Genomic DNA, 26203 nt, shown 5'->3' with positions numbered 1-26203 from the left:
ATGGACAAATATAACGAAAAGTCAACAATGGATCGGTCAGTATTCTATTGTAGTAGGCAAAAGCGGTGAATTTTGACTACGCGCGTTTCGGCATTCTGCCTTCATCAGGTGAACGTCATTCGCATATAGACTCAACAGGACAACAAACTAAAAAATACAAAATATACATGTATACATATTAGAGGTTTTAAGGTCGTAACATAATATTATTACAGTCCAATAAAAGAAAGCATTAGAGAGAATAGGTCATTATTTACAAAGAAGTATATATATACACATGTTCTATAATACATTATTTACATAAAGCAGCTCATATGGTGAGAAAAATCCCCCTAATATCTACCTAAGTGAGAAAGTATTTCTATCTACATATATATATTTTTTAGTTGTTCTAATGTGTGTACACATTAGCTCTCAGTTCATGAGGACCATATTGGCATAATATATGGCTCATTTCCAGATAGCCGACACTTCATATCAGACCATTATCACATATGGTTCAAATGTATCACTCTATACAGGGGCCTAAGATTTCAGATAGCCGACACTTCATATCAGACCATTATCATATCTAGTTCAAATGTATCACTCTATATAAGGGCCTGAGATAGAATTATAATAGAGTGGTAATTCGGAGACTGTTAGCTACTATGGCTATTTACACTTGAAAATGAGGCCCAGTATCTAAGAGCATTTTCATAGATGGATATATGGCACACTCCAATTGCACCTACTTTTTGTTATATCGAGTTTGTTGATAGCGATGGAATATTTTATGGAGACCACATCTATTTTCTTTCCAGTTGATTTAGATCAGATGTAGCGACAAATTCTGACTAGGAAAAGAGTACATAGTTGTTAATGTATCCTATATAAGGGATCACTGTAACTCCATATACACATTTAAGTTCCTGCAAAGTATATCATTCTTATCTTTAATGTATAATCTGTACAGGGTGTTAACTATGAAAGAGTCTACCTATCTAGTAACTATTGCAGGAGAGAATAAAGTTTATTTATGTCAAGGTTCTTATTTACCGTTTTCGTTGGTGTTCTTATGAAAAACATAAGACATGGAAATCCAGTCTTTAGTCGAGATAATAAGTAGAGTTGTAGTCAGGGACTATGCCCAAAAGTCGATGCTACCATTAATTCAATATCAAAAGAAATATACATAAATAAATTGTATATACAGCTCCAGTCTAAGTCATAAATTTTATACTCATACATATCGGGGTATTTTAGAGTCCGGATATAATAATTTACCTTTTAGTTGAAACGTAGAGGGACAGAAACACCCTAGGGGATTCTCGGAGGCCGGCAAATATACTTGATATATATCGAAATAATCCTCTTTTCTGTTAAAATAAAAAGAGCGAATATGTGTATCTAGAGAAAGATGATTTGTAACTGCTAGATACAGAGTGGCTCAAACTGGGGAAAAATAGATAATGCATTACCTTAGCAGGATAGAAGGGACCTTATTTCGTATTTACTTCTAAAGTAGCGATGTGCACCATGTAGAAAAATGATGAAACATTCTGCAGGAGCAAGATGTAAATCAACAATTAGGGACATGCTAATGTCGGCCATGGAGTTCTAATGGAAACACTATTTAGCTATCGTGGTTTTGTCAAAAACGTGCTTACCGTTGTACAAATAGTTGTACTCCGAAGCCAGACCTCCCGACGGTGTGCTGAGTGCTCCAGAAAGATATTCACTAAAAGCCGATATTATATACCTGGAGCGAGCCCGCCGAAAAGATGTAAGATTGGTTTCACCTGACACATACCTGGCGCACTTTCAAAGACGTCATATGTCTGAGACTGTGTGCCGTAAAGATAGACAACTGACTAGTCCGGGCTAGCCCTGGAACGAAGCAAATTCGGAATGGATATAAAGAACAGCCTGCTCGTAAAGCGTTTACCTAGTATTATTAGTATAGCCTGTTCTATTAGAATATAGCTATGTATATAGCGGGACGTCCTCTACAAGTATTAGATAGTAACATATCGTGATGTTTAAAAAGCAAAATGGTTTAAACAACAAAATTAATTATGATAATCATGTGTCATTCATTGTAGACCGATGGTATAGAGATATCCTAGGTCTTCAATATGTGGCTATATATGGTACAAATAATAATGACTATATTGATATTCATAGTCATATATAGATAGGTAAATTAAATAGATAACAATGAAAGATGTAAAAGGAAAAAATTATGTGTCTATTACATAGTGTAGTATATATTAGGTTACAGGATATAAGATGTACTGATTATCCTAGGCATAGATATGGTAATAAATTATCCATAGATGAATACTACTCGTAGTTTGCAAATGACGTAAATATGAGGATTCAGGATACTTAATGTGCTAATAGTTCCAGATATGAATTCAGTAACACATCACCCATTAGAGAATATTTCTCATAATTTATATGATAGCTTGCTCCCATGGGATGTCCTGATTAAGGCCTTTAGCAAAAGTATTCAGAGAAAAAATCCCAAAAACTTCACGTTTTTTACGAATTTTTTCTGGGCAAAGGCCATCACGTGCCTCAATGTGTTCCAAGATTATCCAATGGATATCTTCTGGTTTATGATTTTGCTCAACAAAGTGGCCCACCATAGGTGCATTCAACTTATGAGTTCTTATTGCAGATTTGTGTTCTGTGAGCCTGGTATATAGAGACCTAGAGGACTCACCAACATAGCCCAAATTGCAGGGGCATAGGAGTAAATAAACGATATTTTTCGTTTTACAGTTAACCATACCTGCAATTTGGATTTTGACTCCATTGTGTACAATTTCCTTGGTTTCGATCGCCTGAGGACATACTTTGCATGTTCCACATTTGTAATTCCCAGTTACTGGATCTAGGTTGGTTAGACTTCTTTGAGTTTGTTTAACGGATGTGGACATGCGTGATCTAACCACCATATCTTTGAGATTTTTGTTTTTACGGTATGCAAAGAGTGGTTTAGGCAATTTTTCTTGGGTAGTCTTATTCGCATTCAAAATGTGCCAATTAGAGTAGATTATTTGGCGTACTTGGTTGTTAAGAATGGAATGTCTTGAAACGAATACCAAGTTGGTCATTTGTTTAGGTTTAGTACCTTGTAGTAAGTGTTGGCGGTCATAGAATCGTGCCCTTTTAAAGGATTCTCGTACCAGTCGATGGGGGTAGCCACGCTCCTCAAATTTTTTCCTCATCATAATTGCTCGTTCATCATAATCCTTCATCTTCTCTACTAACAAGTTGACGTTGGGAACAGTCCTTCAGCGTGACTTTGACCATCTGATCAAGGGAGGGAGACCAGACCCATTCACGCAATACCCTCTTCAAAGTCGCGATGTCCCTGTGCCCTTCATGTGCCAGATTGAAGAATCCTTGACGCAGATGTTTCAGAATGACAATCCTTTTTTCTCTTAGTATGAGTCCATTGTTGGCAATGGACGATTCGTCTTTTACATGTGCCCCACAATAGACCGGTGCAACGACTGAAGGAGGGTGGTGTCAGTGGCACAGACTTGAGCTGGATCCGGTCATTTCTCAGTAACCGTCTCCAAACTATATGTTCCCCCCCTTCCTCTGCTGTTATTCCTCCAACAAATGTTGGGGTCCTGCAGGGCTCTATTTTGAGCCCAACCCTGTTCAATCTATATATGGCCCCCATCGCCCTTCTAGCTGAACAACATGGGGCTAATATCATATCGTATGCAGACGATACTCAGCTGTTGTTCACTTGTGAGAAGGTTCCAGAGTTTGATGGTCATGCAATAAACATATGTCTCTCAGAAGTTTTCTCGTGGCGGAAAGATAATCAAGTCAAATGCAACCCTGATAAGTCTGAGATTATCTTTTTCGGCCCTCACCCATGTGAGGCATGGCACAACTGGTGGCCGCAGGATTTGTCCTCCCCAGTTCGTCTGTGACCATGGTTAAGAAGCTCAGAGTCAGACTAGATGCCACGCTCTCTATGAAGTCCCAGATCCAACCTGTAGCTGGGACTTGTTTCGGGCTCTTAAGAATGGTGAGGAACTATCTGTCCCTGCTTTCTTTCCCTCACAGAAAAACCATTGTCCAAATGTTGGTAACCTCGAGACTGGGTTATGCCAACTCTTTGTACTTGGGACTTCCCAGTTACTTAATTGCTCGTATTCAGGTGATTCAAAATATGGTTGCAAGGGCCATCTTCCTGGCAGGCCCTAGGACTCATATGTCCCCTCTTTTGTAATCCCTGCATTGGCTTCCTGTTCAGAATAGAATCCATTTTAAAGTTTTGATTTTGGTTTTTAAGGCTTTTAATCAGATTAGAGCCCCTTATCTTAGACAAAGATGTCCGCATTACATTCCCCAACGTACTCTGAGGTCCTCTACTCAAATCCTGATTCCTGTTCCTAAAGTTTCACTTGCTCGGGTCGGAGGTCGATCCTTTCAAGTGGTCACCTCCCACTTATGGAACAGCTTTCCCTTGGCCTTCAGACAGGTTCATGACCTGCTCACCTTTAAGAAAAAGCTCAAGACATGACTTTTCCAACTTTAATCTGTTTTACTTGTTCCGCCTTCGGTCCTCTTTTCTGCGGCTGTTACGTAGTTTTCTGCTCAGTACCGGGACACTCCTGGGAGTAGCCATGCGCTTTATAAAAACTATATTAACATAACATACATGTCTGAAGGAGGTTTGTTCTTGAATGTCGACGTGTTGATTGTGTCCGGGCTCTTCTAGGTGTCTCTACTTGTTTGTTCGAACGCAGTGTATCACATCCTGCAGGGTGGCATCTACTGCAGTGGCGCAAGGGTGGCTTAGAGGGGAGCTGCACCTGGTTTTGCTTGAGCAATGACAAAGTGTATATATTCCTCTGCTAGAGATTGTTTTGTACTTGAGGATGGGTTTCTTGACCTATAGTCAGCCGGATTTGCTGCTTTTCCAGGCTTGTGAATTATTGTATATGTGTATTCTTGAAGGCGGATTCCCCTGCACTATATCCAGGGTGGCATCTTGGCCCAGGGATTTCTGAATATGGTTTTCAGAGCACGATGGTCTGTGATAAGTGTAAAGTGTTTCCTACAAATAAAGATGTGAAAATTATCACAGGCCCAGATCACAGCCAGACTTTCCTTCTCAGGATGCGAGTGTGCCCTCTCTGTGTCGGTCAGTCTGCGGCTGGCATATGCTACTATGTGACGTTGATCACCTTCCTTGTCATATTGTACCAGTATGACTCATAGTCCTACAGGGCTAGCATCCACAGTGATTTCACTACTGCACTAAGTGCTAAGCCTGCTTTCACCTGTTTAACATTGTTTTGGTCAATTATTCAAAGATGTATTGCTCAATGCTCATACACACCATGCTGACTATTACAGGGGGTCATGTACTTCTGCCATCTACCACGATTGAGCAACCTATGATTAAGACCGTTTGTCAGCCCACCAGTTCTTCTCTCATACGATGGTAAGACAAACATTTTCTTGATAACCCACGGTTCATTAATACCTCAAACGTCAATCTTCAGCTTACTGATCAATACCACATTTGTATTCTTACATGTGCAGCACCCGGCCGGGTCCCCGTGTGAGTATCTACTTTTCCTCTCTCACTTTACCAGTATCTCACTTACTTCACTGTCTCACGTGGCTGAACAATCGCCATCAGGTACTCATTATTCATCTAATTCTTTTTTTAAGGATCCTAGCTGAAATATAGCATTCTAAGCTTATGCCTTCTTTTCTTTTTCTTATCATTAGATTTTCCCCATATCCCTTGGTCCGGAAGAGGCCTAACACTGTAAAAGGGTTGAAACTCTGTCGACTGTATTTGAAAACGAACCAGTTTAACAGCTCTGACTATTGTACACAGAAGCTGGAATCATTTCTAAGTTAATCTTTGGTCGCCTTTTTAAAAAATTGTGGAAACCAAGCTGTACACGTTACATGGTTTTCACTGTCTGTTTTATGGTTCCATCTCACTTGGGGACACAAAAGCACTATTGTTTTTTTCTTGGTCTATGTTTATATCAATTTGAATTTTACAAATTTAATAAAAGCAATTAATGTGAATATAAAGTCTGCAAGGCCCTCTTTCTTTCTGACATCACCTTAACCCGCTTTTGTGATTGCCATTGTGCATTTGATTATTATTATAGATTTGCCTGACTTCAAAATGACCTCCCAGAATTCTGAAGGCCTACTCGTTAATCTGCCTGACTTTAAGATGGCCACCGAGAGGGGCTGTATTTTTGCAAGACTTCGAGGCACAGTAAAAGATGAAGAGACCCATAGGGAGCAGCAGTTGGCACACGGGGCTCCACTCACCATTCTACAGACGAGCAGGCAGGCAACCCTTGGGAAGACCTGCGACCAGGGTAGGTTCCAGAAGTCATGTTGCGATACTCCTCTGAACTGGAGAAGGTGCTCTGGCCCAGGGTGGGACCCTGAAAGCACATCACCGCAGTAACTACTCGCACTGCAGCAGTGGGCATATGCAACCAGGGTCGGCTCCCGAGGTCATGCTGTGGCAGGATGGTCCGCTCCTAATAAAGTGAACACAAAATCGGGGTGAGCTCCTGAGGTTGCGTCAGGCCACATGAGAGGCGCAGTTTGTGTGGGCTCCCGACTCTCCGCCGCCGACATCACAGATATGATGGGCATTTATGAAGGGTGCTGTGTCGCCAGTTTTTTTGTTCTTTGCGTCACACAGAAGACTCGGACACCACAAATGCAGGTGATCTTATCTTTATTCATACCTGTGCTCCTTTATCCTGCTTCTACTTTACATCTCCCCTCTAACTGCCTGTATCCCTCCCTTTCTGGTTTCTGTCCTGCCTTTCCTAGCCTTCTTTCCCTTTAACCATGGGTCCTGGTGCCCGCACTTAAGTTCTATTACAACATTACACCAGTGTGCATGCAAATGTGTAACATTGTAACACTTTATCACAAAAACATTAAACAATCGCCATCTGCGCATCAGAAAACCTTTGTGCACAGCCTTCAATGTATTTTGTTTAATATATCTTGACGAAAATGTAAAGCTCTACAATAGCAACCAAAAACATTGGAAAAGTTGCCCCTCCCCCTAAGTGCCTTAGGTGTAACTCTATAGGAGCCAATGATTTGCATATATTCTTGGAATGTCGGAAGCTGAGAGACTATTGGGGTGGAATTGAGAATGCTCTTAGGGGGATATTTGGTAGAGAAATAACCCTGAACTTGGCATTTGTTTTATTTGGAGAAGATGGTATAATTAGTAAGTGGCTGAAGAATACACACAGAGGGCTGTTGCTATATCTGATCCTGATGGCCCAGAGAGAAATCTGCAAAAAATGGAGGGATCCCCTGCCCCCAAAGGTGGAATATTGGGTTAAGGCAGCCAGCAGAATTTCTAGTTTGGATCAGGCTGAGGAAGGAGAATGACCTCAATATCTGTCCGGACTTTTTGACATGGAGTAGAGCCTTGGGGCTTGTATTTCCCTTCTCGCTTTCTTGATCCGATGATTACACCATGGCACCAAAAAAGGTGTGGATCTGGTAAGGTTTACAGCCTGAAGCGAATGCAGAGGCCGTAGGGCGCACAGGTCAGAAGGGCAGCTATACAAAGTATTGAAGACGCTTTTTGGTGATATGAGGAAAAATAACATTGGCAAAGCAAAGAGACAGTGAACAATCCAAGACCTATTGGCTTTGCCTATACTTTTTGATTTTGTGATCTACTCCAGTTTTCCTGTTTTTATTAAACTTTCGTAATTACAACCTACTTCTGTCCCTATAGAATATGGAGAAAACTTACTGTCAGCTATTCAAAAGTTATTTAATTGTGTGGTCCATTGGTCTCCTGCAAGAGAATAGATTAGGGGCGATATGTATCAACATTCCATTGTGCGATTCCTAAATAGCGATTTTTAAGGAATCGCTATTTAGGAATCGCAAAATGGTATGTATGTAGAAATCAGCTTCTTTTTAGCGATTTCTTAATATTCCTTAATTGCGATTAGCAAATTGCTAATCACAATTAAGGAATAATTTCCCATTCATTTCTATGGGCCAGGAGGCCCATAGGAATGAAGGGGAAATGTGCGATTAGCAATTAGCTAATCGCAAATTGAGAATATTTTCAAGGGTGCAGGGGTGTCCAAAGGACACCCTGCTGCACCCCTGAAAATGACATGTGTGCACATATGGCGCACATACATGCCATAAGGGCATGTATGAGCGTCACATGGCACCTTTTGCTTTTAAATAAAATGCTTTTTAAAGGGAATTCACAACTTACCACCAACTTGAAGTTGGTGGTAATTTGCGATTCCTTAGGGACAATTAGCAATATTTTTTTGCATCACACATTGCATTTAAGGAATCGCAAATTTTGTGATTCCTTAAATGCAATCGCAAAATAAGGAATAGCAATTTGTGCGATTCCTTATTTTGAACCACAATTGTTTAACACATACCATATTGAGAATTCGCATTGGCAAAGGCCGAAATTCTGCGAATTTCGGCCTTTGCGAATGCGAATTTCAATGATACATATGCCCCTTAATATTTTGCTTGACAACTTTTGGATTTTATGATACATTCTTCGCATTTTAGAATTAAGCTTATATATTGTGCATAGAGGACATTACTAAACTGCAAAGACTATGGGGCTGATTCACAAAAGTGTGTAAAGTAAGTAAGTTACATGCCTTTTGAATTGTTTCCAAAACATCTAAAATGGAAATAAAATTGGAATATGTTGTTTATGTTGGTCTACACTTAGCTCATATTGAAATGACTGCGCCCTTTTTTGCATTGTTACCAATTGTTAGTTGATTATTTCAGGGATAATTCACAAAAGCATGTAAAAGTATGCAAATATGACACATATAGTGCTCACTACTTATACATTTTTTTGTAAAACATCAATAAGAGCAAAATATCCCTAAAGAACGTATCACCTTTAGCGACTAAAATGGCAATACTGAGCAACAGCTATATAATATTGTTGAGAACCTGATTACAAAATCATTTATCAATGAATATGCTTGAAGTAGAACTAAGCATGTGTGTATCAGTATAAGAACAGGGCAGCAAACGTATTATATCCAGGTTAATAAAGGGTGATTGCACAATTTGGAATGTCTGATTTCTGAGTATTAAACATTTAGTTAATTTCATTAGTAACTCATATGTGGCCTCTCTTTACTGTAATGCATTCAAGATGCATCCATTCCATATTTTTTAAAACAGCAACACCACATGCTGAATTGGGGAAGAATTCTGAAGTTTGCATTAAGAGAGAAATTGGGACAATTTCTTTTTTTGTGCAGGTGGCAGTATGTCCTTCAGGAGCAGTACCAAGCTCCTCCCATCTTGGAGCATCATCATATATTGGACCAGGCTCCTCCTAATATTTGGGTGCACAATACTGCTGGTGGAACCTGCGTGCGAGCTTCAAAGACCTACCCTCAGTGGCTATGTAAGAGATGGAAATATCCTAATTGGTGGGACGTTTCCTGTCCATGATGCCAGGAAGTACCAGACAATCACCTTCAGGGAGAAACCTGCTCAGATCACATGTCGCACGTAAGCAATCCTGGATTTTACCAGGAACAAGGGTTTCATTTGCACTTCTCATTTCCTCTAAACATTTTTAAGCCAAATGACGAGTGTTAATGCTCAATCTAAGTGATTCACAACATTCTGTTACGTATGTCCAGTCGAACATCTCTCTATCGACCTGTTTGCCTATTTATGTACTTGTACTTGTACTGAGAAATGCGATGTATGTTGACAATGAATGCTCTACGAACCTCTTTTTTGTTCCTAACTTGGAAGGAAGCTGCAGTTGAGAATGTAGTGGAGGCGATTTAATGCAAATGAACTGAATTCAAGTGAATGTCTCTAGTTAAAATTCCCAGAAAATTCATATTCATATTTTGATTTGTAAAAAATGGTGCAGCTACAGATTAAGGTCTATTGATGTTCATATGCTTCAAAATCTCAGGACTGCAGCAGCATGTGTTTCAGCCAATTTGGATTAATTTACATTGGTAAGGTTATTTCTTGTCCACAACTGGAATATCCGGAGCTGCAATATAATGAATGTCAGGGATGTCAAATTCTCAATGATGCAATATCAGCAAGTATAGAATGTTGTAAAAGATGAGATTTGTCACAGTTGCGTCAAGATGAGATTGATAGAAATTGGCACATGTGCACTGATGGTCTCAGTAATGAAATATTGGGGTACAGGACGCCTGAATGGATGTGAATTGGTAAAGCCAAAGCGGTACTGAAAGAGCTGGTTTGCTGCAAGTCAGTATTGAGGAAAGTTGAACTAGCAATCACACCTTTGCATTACTGGTGACAAACATTAAATAACATTCAATTAGAAGATTAGAATATTGGGACAACAACTGAAGGCATATGACTGACATAATATTGATGGATACAACATCGAAATACAACAATATCAGAAAATAAATAATGTTAACAAAAATATCACCTTCCTAACTTGACTAATAAAACCATAAATATCACAAACACAAATACTTCTGTTAAAAATATCGATGTTTGCTTATTTTGGAAACACAAATATTGGAAACAAAAATATTGTCACCTTTAAATAAACATATATGTCAAAAATATCGATTCACACAATATTGTCTTCAATAATATCATGAGAACACTTACATTATCATTAATAAATATAAAAAACACTTTTATTGTGAAGCACATATTTAAAATAAACATAAAACATTGTATACAAATTTGATAAAAGATGTATATGTTTTTAATAGCTCACCCACGTCGACGAGGATATCATAATGCCACGGCTCCATATGCTACTATGCGCGATATAATCGGAGCCATAAAAAGCCCTCGTCGACGTGCTGATGTCAGTTTTCACTCCTTTTTTGTGCCTTCAAGGCAAAAAGGTGAAACCAACAAATAAATATATAACCAAAAGGTTACAGGAACGTTATGGTTAGGAAATAGAATTAAAAAAAAACTTGGAACTTTCACTGAAAACCAAAGGGTACATAGATGTTAGACTTAGGCTCACATTTCACTCATATAAAACCATTGAAATTCAGCTGTTATAGTTACCTGAGCTAACTATAGCTAACACCCCTGCAATGCATTGCTTATGACCACACATATTACATCATTCATGACATGGGCAGTGACATCATTGATGACATCATTGATGACATCACTGATGACATCATCCACAGAACAACTAACACACTGGTTCACAACTCCATTCAACTTCTCATACACCATCCCACATCAAACTAACCATTCATACACCCATACAAATATTAACATAACTACTAACTAATCCATAGATGTCCTCACAAATCCATTAACTCAATGATACAGCCACTCACTCATTCATACAATTAGTCTTGCACCCACATATACACCCATAGAGCCCCTCACACAATCACATACTCACCCATACAGCGACTCATACTTTCACGTATTCTTCTGTATAGCCACTAACAGTGCCACTCATTCACCAATACACCCATTCATACACCCACTCACTTACACACCCAGTCTTACAGACATTCAGACATTACCAGACCCACTCAAACAGCTATAGAGGCACTCAGACTGCGACTCACTCACCCATAAAGCTGCTCACACACTGACTCACTTAGTGTTACCTATACTAACACATATATACTTACTGTGAGAAGAACACACCCATCAATAAACCACTGCCACACTCACTCATTCATCTATACAATGAGACACCCACTCACATATCCCAACACCACTAATGCAGTCAGTCAGTCAGTCTTACACCCAATAACACATCCAGTCACTGACCTAAAGAGTCTCTCACTACCTACTCACTGATTCATATACTACTGTCACTCCCATTCACCCATCCGTACAGTCACTCACAAAGCCACTCACTTACCCACACAGCCACTGAGACACCCACCCTCTCACCAATGCAGGGACACCCAAACCCACACCCACTCATTCAGTAATGGAACTACTCACACAGCAAGTCAATCACTGCCTCAGCCACTCACACACTCACTCATTCACCAATAGAGCCACTAACGCAGTGACACAACCATACAGCCAATCACACACCCATGTGTTCACATAAATACCTACTCACACACCTAGAGGCCACTCACACAGCCACTCAACCACTCATACATCAGTCATGCACCCACTCACCCACCCTGCATTAAACTGGGCTGATTGTAGATGCCCCGGACTTTTTGCACATTTGAACTGCTAGGTGCTTTGGTAGTTGAGCTGAAAGTGTGCTCGGTCCTGCTATCCAAGCTCAGCACCAGTGCTCTTTAGCTTAAACTACAAATGTGAATTGGTACACCCAATAGACATGTACTGTTACACCCTTGTAAGGATACAGTATATGGTACCAGTGGTAGCCAGGGCACAGATGTAAAATAGGTACCAGGGCTGCAGCACTTTGTGCCACCCTGAGTGACCTGAGTAAAACCAGAGTCTGCAGGTCTTCCATGTTAGCCCTGAACCAGCAGCTCACCTGCTCAAGTTCGACCCTGCACACGCCATGTGTGACAGGGTCCCTTCACAGCATTTAAGATATGTCAGCCACCCCTAATACAGCATCCTATTGCCCACCTAGGTCACACTTTAGACAGTGTCCACCAGTGTCCACCCATAAGACAGCATCCTATTGCCCTCCTAGGTAGCACTTTAGACAGTGTCCAACAAGTTATTCCAGTGTTATTTTGCCTTGATGGGCTTTTTCAAAGGTTTCCTGCCAAGACAGAAGTCTGATCCCATGCTAGGGAGTGTGTGACACTCCCAGAGTCCAGAGACAAAGACCTGTGTGAGCAGGAGGTGACACTATCACCCATACCGGATGGATAGTGATTAGACTGGTGGACAGTGAGTCTTCACTGGTGCAAATGGACAAAATAACTTGTCCCCCACTCCAGGACTCCCTCTGTCCCAGCCACAGTTTTTTGTGGGCAGGTGGGAAATTTGCTCTGTAGCAGGTGTTGACTGCTACAAGGCTGACCACACCTCTAGGGTGTTGCAGCTGAGGTGTACAGTCGAGGATGGTTTTGCCATCTTGAAATTAGGCTATCAATCAGGTTCTGACTAGTTTAAGTAACCCACACCCACATGATGTCATCACTACTGGGGCAGATTAGCCACAGTACTAGATGCACATTGGCTAATAGTCTTCACACCCACTAACACCCCCTAAATCCAGGACTTAAGGGGCACCCCAGACACCAGAACCTTAGATTCGACATGATAATAAGAAGAGACCTGTTTGCACAACAAGACAGGACTCCACAAAGAGAGGCATTAAGCTCTGCAACTGTGGCAGCCACTCTGCACCTGCTGAATTTTGACTCGACCAAGGCAAGTGGCTGGTTTCAAAAGGTGAACCCCTCTGCAATTTCCATACTTCACAAATAATTCCTTGAGCTAGAGGTTCTAGTCCCCTGCAGTCAGCAGGCACAAACCAGTAAGTACATGACCTTGAAGTCCTTTTCCACGATCTATCCGGCATGGCTGCTCCAAGTCCTTGGGCAGGTGGCTTCCGGGAACTGTAGTCCAGACCCTCAGTGAGCATCAACTTTCTATAATATTTCCCTGGTCCTCAGGATAACAAATTCGGCAACCGAAGCTCATGAAGTACCTAGGCTTGTTGGTGGTCAGTCCAACTACAACCTGCTTTACTCAGCGATTCAAGAAGAGAATCACCTGCATGAAGGACCAGCCACCCCTTTGGCTCCATCGTAAAGATCTTACATTTATTTTTACCCACTCTTGGCATGCATGCCAGCTCCTCTGGCCGCATATCCAATTCAGTACCATGTATAGCCTAGAGCACCTTGCTTAAGTTCCAAAGGGTTTTCCTCAACTCACCCCACAAGTTCCTTTTTGCTAAGGTAACCATTTCGATAATGCATGCCTGATTAACAACTCTATTTGACAGCTAAACTACTCCTCTGCACCCAGCTCCCCTGAGCCAGACAAAATTGTGCTAGCTGTTGTGAACTGATCTAGGGACTCACTGGACCTTAACTAAAAGTGGGTTCCGTTGAACTCACTCTCTAAGTAACCAAGTGTATATATGTATTTTTGCCATTGACTGCAACATTAATGTTTTCACAAGATTTCTCTTGAGTCGTGTCAATTACTTATTGTCCATGTTGGTGATGTGAAATGCTTAACACATGTTCCTCTAAATAGCCTGTCTGCTCTTTGCCACACTACCAGGACTGAAGGAAGCTGTACTGAGAGAGTACCCAGGGTCTACATTTGTGTATTGTGCTAGTATTCCATGTGATTTGAGCCTGTAATCAGCATCAGGATCTCAAGACTACACCGTTTGGCCAGTGCCTTTATCGCAGTGCCAAGCTCCATATAAGGGTGGCAATCCTAGGGTGAGGCAAGGCTTGTCATGGAGGATTTAAATTCCCCGTCATAAGAGTCTCTGCTACCAGCATCAAGCGCTGGTCTCACTTTAGGATTACACAGATTACAGGATTGAATCATACCGGTGTGCTATTTGCTTAATTTTCAGGAAATATTCCAAACAAGTTTGCCACTCACTTCAGCTGCTGTCTGGAAATATTCGGGGTGATTCGTCAAGTGAGGGCTGAGAAAAGTGGGAGTCCCAAAATGCCTTTTCTCCAAGCAATTTCCCCTTAGGGAATTTAGACATGACTAGAGCCTGGACCACGGAATGGAATTACACCAAATTTGGCAGAAAGGTAGATTTTGATCCAGTAAGAGAACTTTTTGTAATTTTGTTTAAATAGGTTCAGAAGCTTTGCAGTTATTAAAAAAACTACTTATATATCTAGGGACGTGGCTGCTCTGCAGCTCACACAGATCTCATGATGAGGTCTGAGTGAAGGCCACCACTTCAACCAGGGAGTGGTGGCAGCCATCTTAGGGCTCAAGACTAAGCCAGAGTCCCCAAAAAATAGAAAGGCGAAGTTTAGAAATAACCTGACCCCCAAGGGACCACAGGGACCCCGCCTGGGGCCAAAAACGCTTTTTAACTTTATAGCTAATCTGTGGTAAAAAAAAAACAAGCATGTGCTAATCACTTATTTTCTTTATGCCCCCTGAGTGAGCTGAGTCCCAATTTGGGCCCTGGAGACACCATACCCCAGGCCCCAGACGATATTCAGAAGGGGTGGGGGCTCATATTCCCGGGCTGTATTTGGCCCCTGGTATCCCATTCCACCTGGCTTGGCCTTAATATAAAGCCTCCTCCAAGGCCAAATTTTCCTCCAGCGACCCTATCCCCAGGGCCAGGCCATCTTACTAATGGTAAGAGGGCTGCAAGGCCCCCTTCCCAGTCCAATTTTGACCCTGTGAACCCCATCCATGGGATATGCTGCAATTTGAAAAGGGAAGGGGGCCACGTGGTGAGTTATTAATGTCACTGAGGATCCCATTCTTGAGGGCCAGCTTGTCCCATGTCCTGGGGTGTCCATGTCTGGTACATTATTTAAAGACTTAGAAATAAAAATTGCACACAACGAAGAACCTTTCCTGGTATATGACAACATAAACAGTGATAACCAAATCTTAATATTTTCTATTGCATATAACTTACTAAAAATAAGCCATTGTCAAACCTGGACAATGGATGGTAACTTCAAAATGTGTTCCGAACCATTCACTCACATATACACTGTACATGTAGAATGTCAAAACACAGATATATCCCTTTTATATATGCCCTACTTAGCAAACAAACCAAAAGAATGCACAACATGCTACAATGTAAAATCAAAATCTTCATTAACAACAAAGTAATAGATTACTAAGAAATAATAGCTAAACTATTATTATAAAATAAATAGTGACTTACAAAGTCCCCCAAACAGTCACAAAACCTAACCAACCTGCCAAATCATTTTTATATAAATAATAAACATAATATTTTAGCACATCAGTCTAAACATTAAATACATCTCAATGTTAAATCAGACTGAGATAATAAAATATATACATTATTTACATGAAAAATGCTCAATGAAAACATCTAATCTAAAGAAACATTTCCAATTAACAATCACATAATATTTACACAAACAATAAAATATAATATTTCCCATCCAAAACAAATAAAAAAATATGACTTTCTGTTCTGTAGCTACAGATCTTCCTCTATATCCATGTAGTCAAATATAGTAATCGCCCAAAGAGGGGAAAATCATTTTAGAAAGCCCAAAAAATTAAAAAACAAACCAAATCCAATAGAGATCCCTTAAAGCAATCCAAAATATCAAGTAAACCATAAGTGATTTCCTTAAAAAAAAACAGTAGCTCCCAGTGCCCATAAGACAGGTTTGTAGACAAAAGCCTGTAAACAACAAAACCCTCCCGCAAAACACTATACAATTCCCAAAAATACATATATATTACAATTAATCCTCACAAAATGAATAACATAACACAATATAACATACCATAATGACACATCACTAAAACAGTGTTCGAAAACCCAAAACTACACACTAGTGAAAAATACTACTATTAATACATCCAAATGTAGAAAAAACCACTAACAGCTCTATATCAAGATTTTTCTACTCCAATGAATGGCAGCACCTGACTTGGATCACAGAAAATAAACTAAAATGATAAAAATATATTACAAAAGAGAAGGTAGTGATAAAAAACATGTGCACTAAATGCAATTAAAAAAGTCTATCCCCCTAAAAAAATGAATGGCAAATATTTAAAAATTTCAAATAAATAAGTTCAGAAATTTAGAAAATGTTAAACATGTAAAACATCAAAAATATTGTACCAAATGTTAAACAATTGTAAAATGTAAATAAATAATATTATACAATACATTTAAAAAAATGTATATATATACTGAAAAACTAACGTTAAAATGATGTTGAAAATTATGTATTAAAAATGTTAGATGATATAAAAAGTAGAAAATGTAAATATACAATGCTATTTAAATTTGAGTTACATTTTTATGAAATAATAAAAAATATTACATTGTTTTATTTATCTATATATACGAATATTTAAAAGTACATTTTTAGGTAGACATATATATATATATATATATATTTCAAATATATTTTTAAATAACACTTGAAAACACAAATACAATTAAAAAACTCTATTGCGTGTTTTTATTCTTTAACATATGTGAATAATACTATTATTTATTTCAAGAATACAGCTATTTTTAATATATTTTTAAACATCAACAATACAAATTAAATAAAATAAACAACTTCTACTACATGCAAATCCAATATAAACAAGGGATTTCACAGTAACATTATAAAATACATATTCACACTCCAAAGTAAACCATTTGTAAGAAAGTGGACACTAAAGCAGCGACATTTACTATTCCCACTCCAATCTAAACCAATATGGGGAAGGCGATGGACACTAAAGGATTGACATTTACTATTTTCCCTCAAATCATAACCAACTTGAGGAAGGTGTTGGACTCTAAAAGGGTGATGTTTATTATTCTCACTCCAATCTACTCACTCTTCCCACTCCAAGCTAAACCAATTCAGTAAAGGTGTTGGAAACTGAAGGGGTGACATTTACTGCTCCCACTCAACTCTACATCAATTTGGAGAAGATGTTGGACACTAAAGAGGTGACATTTACTAATCTCACTTCAACCTAAACCAATTTGAGGAAGGCGTTGGATACTAAGGGCCCAATTATGGGTCTGGTGGTCAGAGGACTGCCAGACCCCTGGTGACGCAGCGGTGGCAGTCCAGCCAACACCGCACTGGCATTCCAACCACCCCATTACGTGTTGGGCAGTCAGAATGCCCTGAGACCACCAACGCTACCAGGAAACCTCTGTTCCCTGGAGATCGCATGGTGGTCAAAGGCTGCAATATGCTTGGCGGTACTGCACTCGTCCCGTCAAGCATATTACGAGTTTCCTCTCCTTCAGGGTTTACATGGCAGTTCCTAATTCATGTAAACCACGGAGGAGAGGTAACAAATGGAGACCTGTGCCTCCTCTGCTTGTGCATGCACCAGGGGGGCATAACTTGTGCCCCCTGTGTGCATGTTCAAATGTTCCTGCACAGCATGGACTTTCAAGTCTTTGCCGTGCAGGAACCTTTACGGATGTTCCCATTGTGGTTCCCTTTTCAAAGGTACTGCAGCCTTTAAAAGAGGCACCACCATGGGAACGCACTAAAGGGATGATATAAACTATTCTCACTCCAGTCTAAACCTATTTTAGGAAGGTGTTGGACACTAAAGGGGTGACATTTACTATTCGCACTCCAATCTATACCAATTTGGAAAAGGTGTTGTACACTAAAGGAGTAGCATTTTCTATTCCAAAATGTTTATAAACTCACATCTAAACAAAGCTGGGGAAGGTGTTGGACACAAAAAAGGTGACATTTACTAATCTCACTCCAATCTAAACCAATTTGGAGAAGGTGTTGGGTACTAAATGGATGACATTTACTATTCACACACCAATCCAAGCCAACTTGTGGAAGGTGTTGGACACTAATGAGGTTACATTTACTATTCCCACTCCAAAATATACCAATTTGGGGAAGGTGTTGTACATGAAAGTAACTATTCTCACTCCAATTTAAATCATTTTGTGACATTACGTATTTATACTCCAATCTATACCAGTTTAAAGAAAGTGTTGGACACCAAAAGTGTGAAATATAGTATTACCGCTCCAATCTAAGCGATTTGAAGTAGGTGTTGGGCACTAACGGGGCGACATTTACCGTTCCCACTCCAATCTATACCAATTTGGAGAAGGTGTGGGACACTAAAGGGGTAATATTTACAGTTCCCACTCTTATATATACCAATTTGGGAAAGGTGCTGGGCAATGAAAGGGGGACACTTACTATTTCCACTGTAATCTAAACCAATTCGGGGAAGGTGTTTGACACTAAAGGCTTGACACTTACTATTTGCACTGCAATCAACATTTTATGCAAGGCGCTACTCTCTAAGGGTCCGATTTACCCGCAGTCATGGCAGGACTTCTGTGCCATAGTTACCCATTATAGTCACCACAAATGCAGGGCCTCCGCCACGAGTGCGGAGGCCCTTTGTAAACTGATCCCTAAAAATGTTATATACACAATCAATACTTCATACTCACACATAGGGGCTGATTCGATGTGGCCCATAAGGAAGGAGCCGCATAGTAATGGTACAGTCAGTTTACTTTCTGACCGCCTCATTTTGATGAAAGTGATCGCAAAGTAAACCTGCCGGTCATTCTGGCTGACTTCAAATGGGCTCGGAGAGCCTCTCCGCCAGTCGGAACCCAGCATGTAATTTCTAGGGTTGTCTTTCCCTTCTTGAGATAACGATCATGGTTTCTGATATGTTTTCCATGCCGGCCTGTCTGACATGGAAACCATGTTAGAAAGCGTGTTTGGGGGCCCCCAGCACGGCCCCTTTGGTGCAGGACCTCCGGTTGGAGGCCGAGGGGCACCTAGTGTGCCCCCTGTTGATCCCTGCACCGCATGGCAGGCACAATGAGGTGACCGTAACATGACACATGGATGAACTGCACCTCCCATTTCACTATGGGAACATGCATTACAGACGGTTTGCGGCCGTAATGCATGCTCCCATTGGAAATATAGGAATGCGACCGAACATTCTTTGAGGCCATCGGGACCGCTGACTGTGTGTCGGCCGGTCTCAGGACCGAGTTGGTGTCAGGCGGAAGGAATTCTGGCCGACATCGAAGTCAGGCCACAGTTTTTTAGCTATAAAATAAATTACAAATTGCTTTAAAAAAAACACTAACCCAAAATGAAAACATATGTTTTTAATTAAACATCTACATGTATTAGATTATTCTTACCTCTATTAATAATTAATATATTTATAAAACGATTTATTACTACTACTAACAATTTAACGTTAAAAAAATACTATAATACTCCAAAGATACAATAAAATATAAATGCAGACATAATAATTAATACATATTGCTAATATGTTGATATCATATTTAAAAACATATCAAAAACATTTCAAATCAATTTAAATATAAAAATAACATTTGTCCATAATTTGTTTTACATTTACATGATACTTTTTTGTATTAAACATCAAGTATCACAATTTCAATAAAATGTTGTATTTTTTTAAATCTTCAATTAAAAATTGTATTTAGAAAAATTTACATATTTCACATTGATAAATTATCTGTGATATAATTCTATTTTTCAAAAATGTGTTAATATATATTGTAAAATTTTCAATGTAATAAATAATTTTAATTTGATATAATTAATATATATTTTCAGTAATATTATAAATGTTTAGTAAATAAAATTAATATTGTAAAAAAACAAATTTAATAATGTTACAATTCTAATTTGAATATCATTAGTAAGCAATATTATGCACCTAAAAGCTCAATATGCTGCAGCTAAAAACAAAATATATATCCATAATTTTTAGACATTAAAACAACTGAAAATACAAATTTCGACACTTAATACATTATCTTCCTAAAACACATATGAAAAAAAATCAAACATATGGGGGCGGATTACAATGCTGCCCAGTAAGGCTCCGACCGATGATTTACAATGCTGGCAGTCGAAAACTAAACCGGCCTGCAATTCCGGCTGGCTTCTGACGGGCTCCGGGGCGGGCTCGGGGAGTCAGAATCGGCTCGTAATCCCAAAGGGTGGGCCTTTCCGCCCATGGGATTACAATGCATGGTTCCTGACACAGTTCCCGTGCCGGCGTGCTTGGGGCCCGCAGCAGGGCCCCACGTGTAGTCGTCCTCCAGTTGGGGGGCAAGAGGTGGTGCCCCCCTCCTGATCCTTGCACCCCTTGGCAGACACCTTGAGGTGCTTACCATGGGGTGCGGGGATGAACAGCACCTCCTATTTCCCTATTGGAGCACGTATTACGGACAGTGTATGGCAGTAATGCATGCCCCGATAGGGAAATGTAGGAATGGTCGAATCCTAATTAGGCGGTCGGGACCGCCGACCAGAGGCCTGTCGTTCCCACGGCTGAGAAGGTGTCGAGTGGACTTAAATCCACCAGACATAATTTGGCCCTTATTATCAAACACACTACAACAATTTACATACAAGATAACACTTATAAATGATATTACATACAATATCATGTTCTAAATCAATATCTTTACAATAATGTAAACAGCATTTAAAACAATATTTTTAACTATGATATTCCTGTTGCCAATCTGTTTGACATTCTGATATTCTTGACTGAATATTTTTTTATTCGATATTGTGTCCAAACACTATCAAAGACAATGAGGTTGCTCATGGATAATAATAGCTAGGATAAAATGTCTGCTCTAACATTTCAATGTTTACCTTTCTGTTTCTCCCTATTTAATTTAGAACATTCTGCCCTCAGTGGGAGTAATGTTCTAGTAGCCTTATAGCCCTTCTGCCACAGGCTATACCGGTTATTAAAGGCCTTATCCCTCGGAATAAGCCTTATGCTGATGTGCACTTGAAGGCATGCCTACCAACGAAACAATTTGAGGTTCATCTTTAATATCCATCAACAGTCTGTCCCTTACAGTCTAATTCTGAATGTGCTTTATAAAGTTCAGCATGTTTACTGTATGTTTTAGGTTTGTGTCAGAGAATTTCCAGTGGATGCAGGCTATGGTTTTCACTATTGAGGAGATTAACAGGAATCCCAACCTCTTACCCAACATCACCATGGGTTTCTGGATTCACGACTCCTGCATGGTAATACAAAGATCACTTGAGGGCACTCTTTGGATGTTGACAGGGCAAGAGGAACCAATCCCAAACTACGACTGCTGGAAGAATCGCCCACCTGTAGCCATAGTAGGAGATGCCACATCAACACGTTCAATTCCTATGGCACGAATATTGAGTCTCTACAATCATCCCCAGGTAAGATCCAACACCAATCAACGATGAGCAAATTAAACTTAGTAGCACTGATGAGTAGACGTGGGTGGAGATTAAATTTTGAAATCTGATTGGTATAACGTTCACAACTTTCAGATTTTGTGGTATTGCAAAAATCGTTTGGCCCACAGCCAAGATTCCCCCCAACTAAAAGCCTTTGTAGGAGATATTTACATCTAAACATATACCCCAGTTTATTATTTCACTGTTTTCAACTTCTCAAACTACATTGTGTTTACAAAGTCTGCACAATTTAAAAACTAAAATATGTAAATTTGCAAGAGGTGAAGGCTCTATGAAGGTTTTCCTTTTTTGTGTGTAAAGTTTATAACACCTGCTAAAGCCCTACTTTTCCAACTGGCTGGAGAGTATTTTTTGTTCACCACCATTTTTAAGGACAGTAAAATATGTGCCCCAAAAATCTTCTGTTGGTTCATGTTGCGCTGTATTCTCCTTGAACCTATTGGTATGTATGTAGACACATTTTGTTTCTGTGACATTTTTATCATCTGTTCCTCCTTTTTATTCCATGTGGAAGTATTATATGTGACTTTGCATCACCTCATGTCTACTGCAGGGTGCTAATCAGTTCAAAATGAATGACCATGATTGCCGCACATCGGGAGTGCAATCATCTATAGTCATGACCCTTCTCTCGTACGCCTCACATGTCTAGCCTCATTAGCTTAATTTTTAGAAATTGCCTGAGGCTCATATAGTTTGGTTCTGCCATTACGGGTGGTTTCTAAGTGTTCCAATATTGTACCATGAAGCCAATCATGCCATTGCATTGTTTGAGGTTTATTACAGTAGCAACATAAACTACAATAGTGCAGTCCCCATTGCCGTAGTCTGAGTGATCATAAACTTTGCTGTTGTCCACAGATAATTTTCCTGTATGGACACTATTTGATTTTTTTTAAAACGTTGTTTTACTTTTTGTATACGGTTAAAAAACTGTAGAACCATGGCAGATATTAGTCCATACAGTTTACATGACATATAGGGAGAATACAGTTCGATATCATTTATCCATTGTAGCATTGTATCCATTTTGCAACATTGAGTTGCATTGGACCCAACAAAGAGGTATATATAGCTTAAATGAGTGCATACGTCTGCGGGAGGCAAAGGCTCTGTGTGCGTGACTGGTTCGTTTCCGGAATCTGAAGTGAGGTCAGAGTCGTCTTGCGTTTCTAGAAGATATGCTTGGATTGGTTACCAGATTTCTCCCGGGAGTGAGGTGGGTGGTTGTAATTGGGAATATGTGTCACTGTTGGTATTACAATATGTCAAGCTTTCAATCCAACACTTCAATGTCAGTGGGTGTTTACCCCCCCAGCGTATTGCAATTTCCCACTTTGCTATCATCAAAATTATTGCTACGTATCTGCAAATAGCTTTTGGGAAATTATGAACAAACCCGAGCAGCGCCTGTAAGGGATTTGGTGTGAGCATCTGATTTGTCATGTGTGATAGTTCGGTATACATAGTCATCCAAAAAACAGTTATTTTGGTTCAGGTTCAGGTCATGTGAAAGAAATCCGCATAGGGGGACTTGCATTTAAGGCATGCATATGAGCAGGTGCTGTCCATGCGATGGAACCTGTGTGGGGACATATAGGCCCGCCACACAAATTTTATATATTAAGGAATTTATGACAGTGATTCATGGAACGTTTACGAGTTTGTGTGCAGCAGTGCTGCCATTGAAAATCTCATATGTCATGGCCCAGATCTCTTTCCCATGCCTCTCTTAACCCGGGAATCTGTGGTAGGGATCATTGTGTTACAAGGAAATTAGCAGATCAAGATCTAGAATTTCCTTGGCACTACATAAGGAAGCAGATTTAACATCACAAGTTACAATGGGCCTCTCTGCACAGTTGATATAATTCTAAAGATCAGATTTCCAGAAGCCACTACACACTTTAGAATTTGCAGGCCAGAGGTCAAGATGTTTCATTGACCTGTACACTTTAAAATGTGTATGGTTATGGTTCATCAAGTTGTAGAGTGGCATCACTGAATTGAGTGAGGCTCACACTTTCATTTAATCAGCTATGCAGATCAGATCATTTTAGCAATTGGGTTTCTGGTTGCGAGAGGCTGCAACCTGTCCAAGTAGGAACCACAATCCTAGTAAGGGTAGGTCAGAACACAACCTAAATTATCATGTGTTCACCCTCTGGTAGCTTGGCACAGAGCAGTTAGTTCTTAATTTATGAGGCAATGTCTAAAGTATTTGTGTAACACTACATACAAGAAGACATTGAAAACACCACACAAAAACTCCACACCTGTTTTGAACAATATATTATGATTTTACAAACAAAATAAGACCCAAACAACAAAAATCCAATGAGTAGAGGATGAGATATGACTTTTTAAAGATTAATCACAAAAATAGAACTAGTAGACCAGTGGGGCATAACTAGGTAATTGGTCACACTAAACAAGACAAAGTCAGGAGTTTAAGCCACCTACGAAGGAGCGGAGACGAGCTACAGGATCTATGGATGGCCCACTGAGCAGAAGTGCTATGCAAACAAATGATGGGCAGAATGCTGAATAAATCATACATTCACTCCCAGTCAAGAGATCTGGGTTAAATCCATTGTTATTTTGCTCACCATGCCACCCTAGTTTAGACACAGCCATATGCAAATCAGTCTTGACCCTGTGCCTCATGGGAACAGTCCAGACCAACACTGCCAAGCCAGGTCCTCCCTGGACCGAAAACAAGCATCCTGGACAAGTTTCTGGGTATTACCCTTCATCAGCCAGGCTAGCTTGAATCCAGTGGCACAGTGAGCAAGGGACCCACATCTAGGCATACCCATCCCACTTAGGGTGAAAAGTGCTATGCAAACAAATGATGGATGAATGATATATAAATCATACATTTACCCGCCCTCAAGAGATCTGGGTTAAATCCATCCTTATTTTGCTCACCATGCCACCCTAGTTTAGACACAGCCATATGCAAATCAGTCTTGACCCTGTGCCTCATGGGAACAGTCCAGACCGAAACTGCCAAGCCAGGTCCTCCCTGGACCGAAAACAAGCATCCTGGACAAGTTTCTGGGTATTACCTTTCATCAGCCAGGCTAGCTTGAATAGAGTGGCACAGCGAGCAAGGGACCCACATCTAGGCATACCCATCCCACTTAGGGTGAAAAGTGCTATGCAAACAAATGATGGATGAATGATATATAAATCATACATTTACCCGCCCTCAAGAGATCTGGTTTAAATCCATCATTCTTTTGCTCACTATGCCACCCCAGTTTAGACCCAGCCATATGCAAGTCAGTCTTGACCCTGTGCCTCATGGGAACAGTCCAGACCGAACTGCCAAGCCAGGTCCTCCCTGGACCGGAAACAAGCATCGTGAGACCTGTTTCTGGGTATTACCCTTCATCAGCCAGGCTAGCTTGAATCCACTGAACAAAAGTACCTTAATCCTTGTTGCAGTACGAAATGTGTTGACTATCCCCACTCAGTTGGGGTGTGTCAGGAGTGACCAACCAAGAAACGGTTTTCACAGGAGCAGATGTAATTTCCAAAATCCCCTCAGCAACTGCGAGTGCAGAGACTATCTGACCTCACACCAACCAGGGGGAAGGAGGATTTGGAATATAAAGAGAGACCACCTCCACATACAGGTGTACGACTTCTGCTGTTCAGTTTTGAGATATGGCAGCTGTACCTGCAGAGGAATACAAAGGCATTTCAAAATACAAGTCCGTAATTCTACTCTGACTTCTTTTCAATCACTCATTCCATTCATTCCTAACTACCTGAATATACTGGAAGGCTAGCAACTCTCTGGAGGTCTGGAGTCGAATTAAAACTATTCTTGATAACAATTTCAGTAGACCTCATAAGAGTCTGTAGAACAAGACAATCCTAGAAGAGTTCGACAGCTAGAAAAGAGTTTGGTGTCACAACTTAATTCTAGTCACCACATGAAGTAAGTCTTACTGTACTTTTCAGAGTTTTCAAAAGGTAACTTCAAAGAGCTTCAAAAGGAGTCGCCACCTCAGAAGAGTACAAGAAAGGGGATGCGCTGAAATTCTGCGGCATCTGTAGGCTGAGGAGTTTGAGACCTTGACGTACAAAATCTTTGGCGAGGCACTAATCTCCCGAAAAGGACAGGGAAATATCCCTAGTGTGCGCACACTGCTCCGCGGAAGGGGTGGAGAAGAAAGGGGTCAAGAAAATATACTAGGGAAATCCAAAGAGCAGGAGCATGAGGA

The 26203-nt window shown here is 40.2% G+C and overlaps 1 protein-coding gene across 1 annotated transcript in view; it reads left to right on the top strand.

Annotated features, from left to right (window-relative positions):
- The first annotated feature begins 6172 nt into the window (after nt 1-6172).
- LOC144797891 (extracellular calcium-sensing receptor-like) overlaps nt 6173-26203 on the top strand; it is a 148803-nt gene continuing 128772 nt past the window's right edge. The window contains exons 1-3 of the mRNA XM_078668694.1: nt 6173-6374; nt 9315-9570; nt 21632-21923. Coding sequence (XP_078524820.1) covers nt 6173-6374; nt 9315-9570; nt 21632-21923 — 750 coding nt within the window. The remainder of the gene's footprint in view (nt 6375-9314; nt 9571-21631; nt 21924-26203) is intronic.

Source organism: Lissotriton helveticus, chromosome 12 (genome assembly GCF_964261635.1).
Source record: "Lissotriton helveticus chromosome 12, aLisHel1.1, whole genome shotgun sequence".
NCBI lineage: Eukaryota > Metazoa > Chordata > Amphibia > Caudata > Salamandridae > Lissotriton > Lissotriton helveticus.
This window is presented reverse-complemented; position numbering and strand designations above follow the sequence as displayed.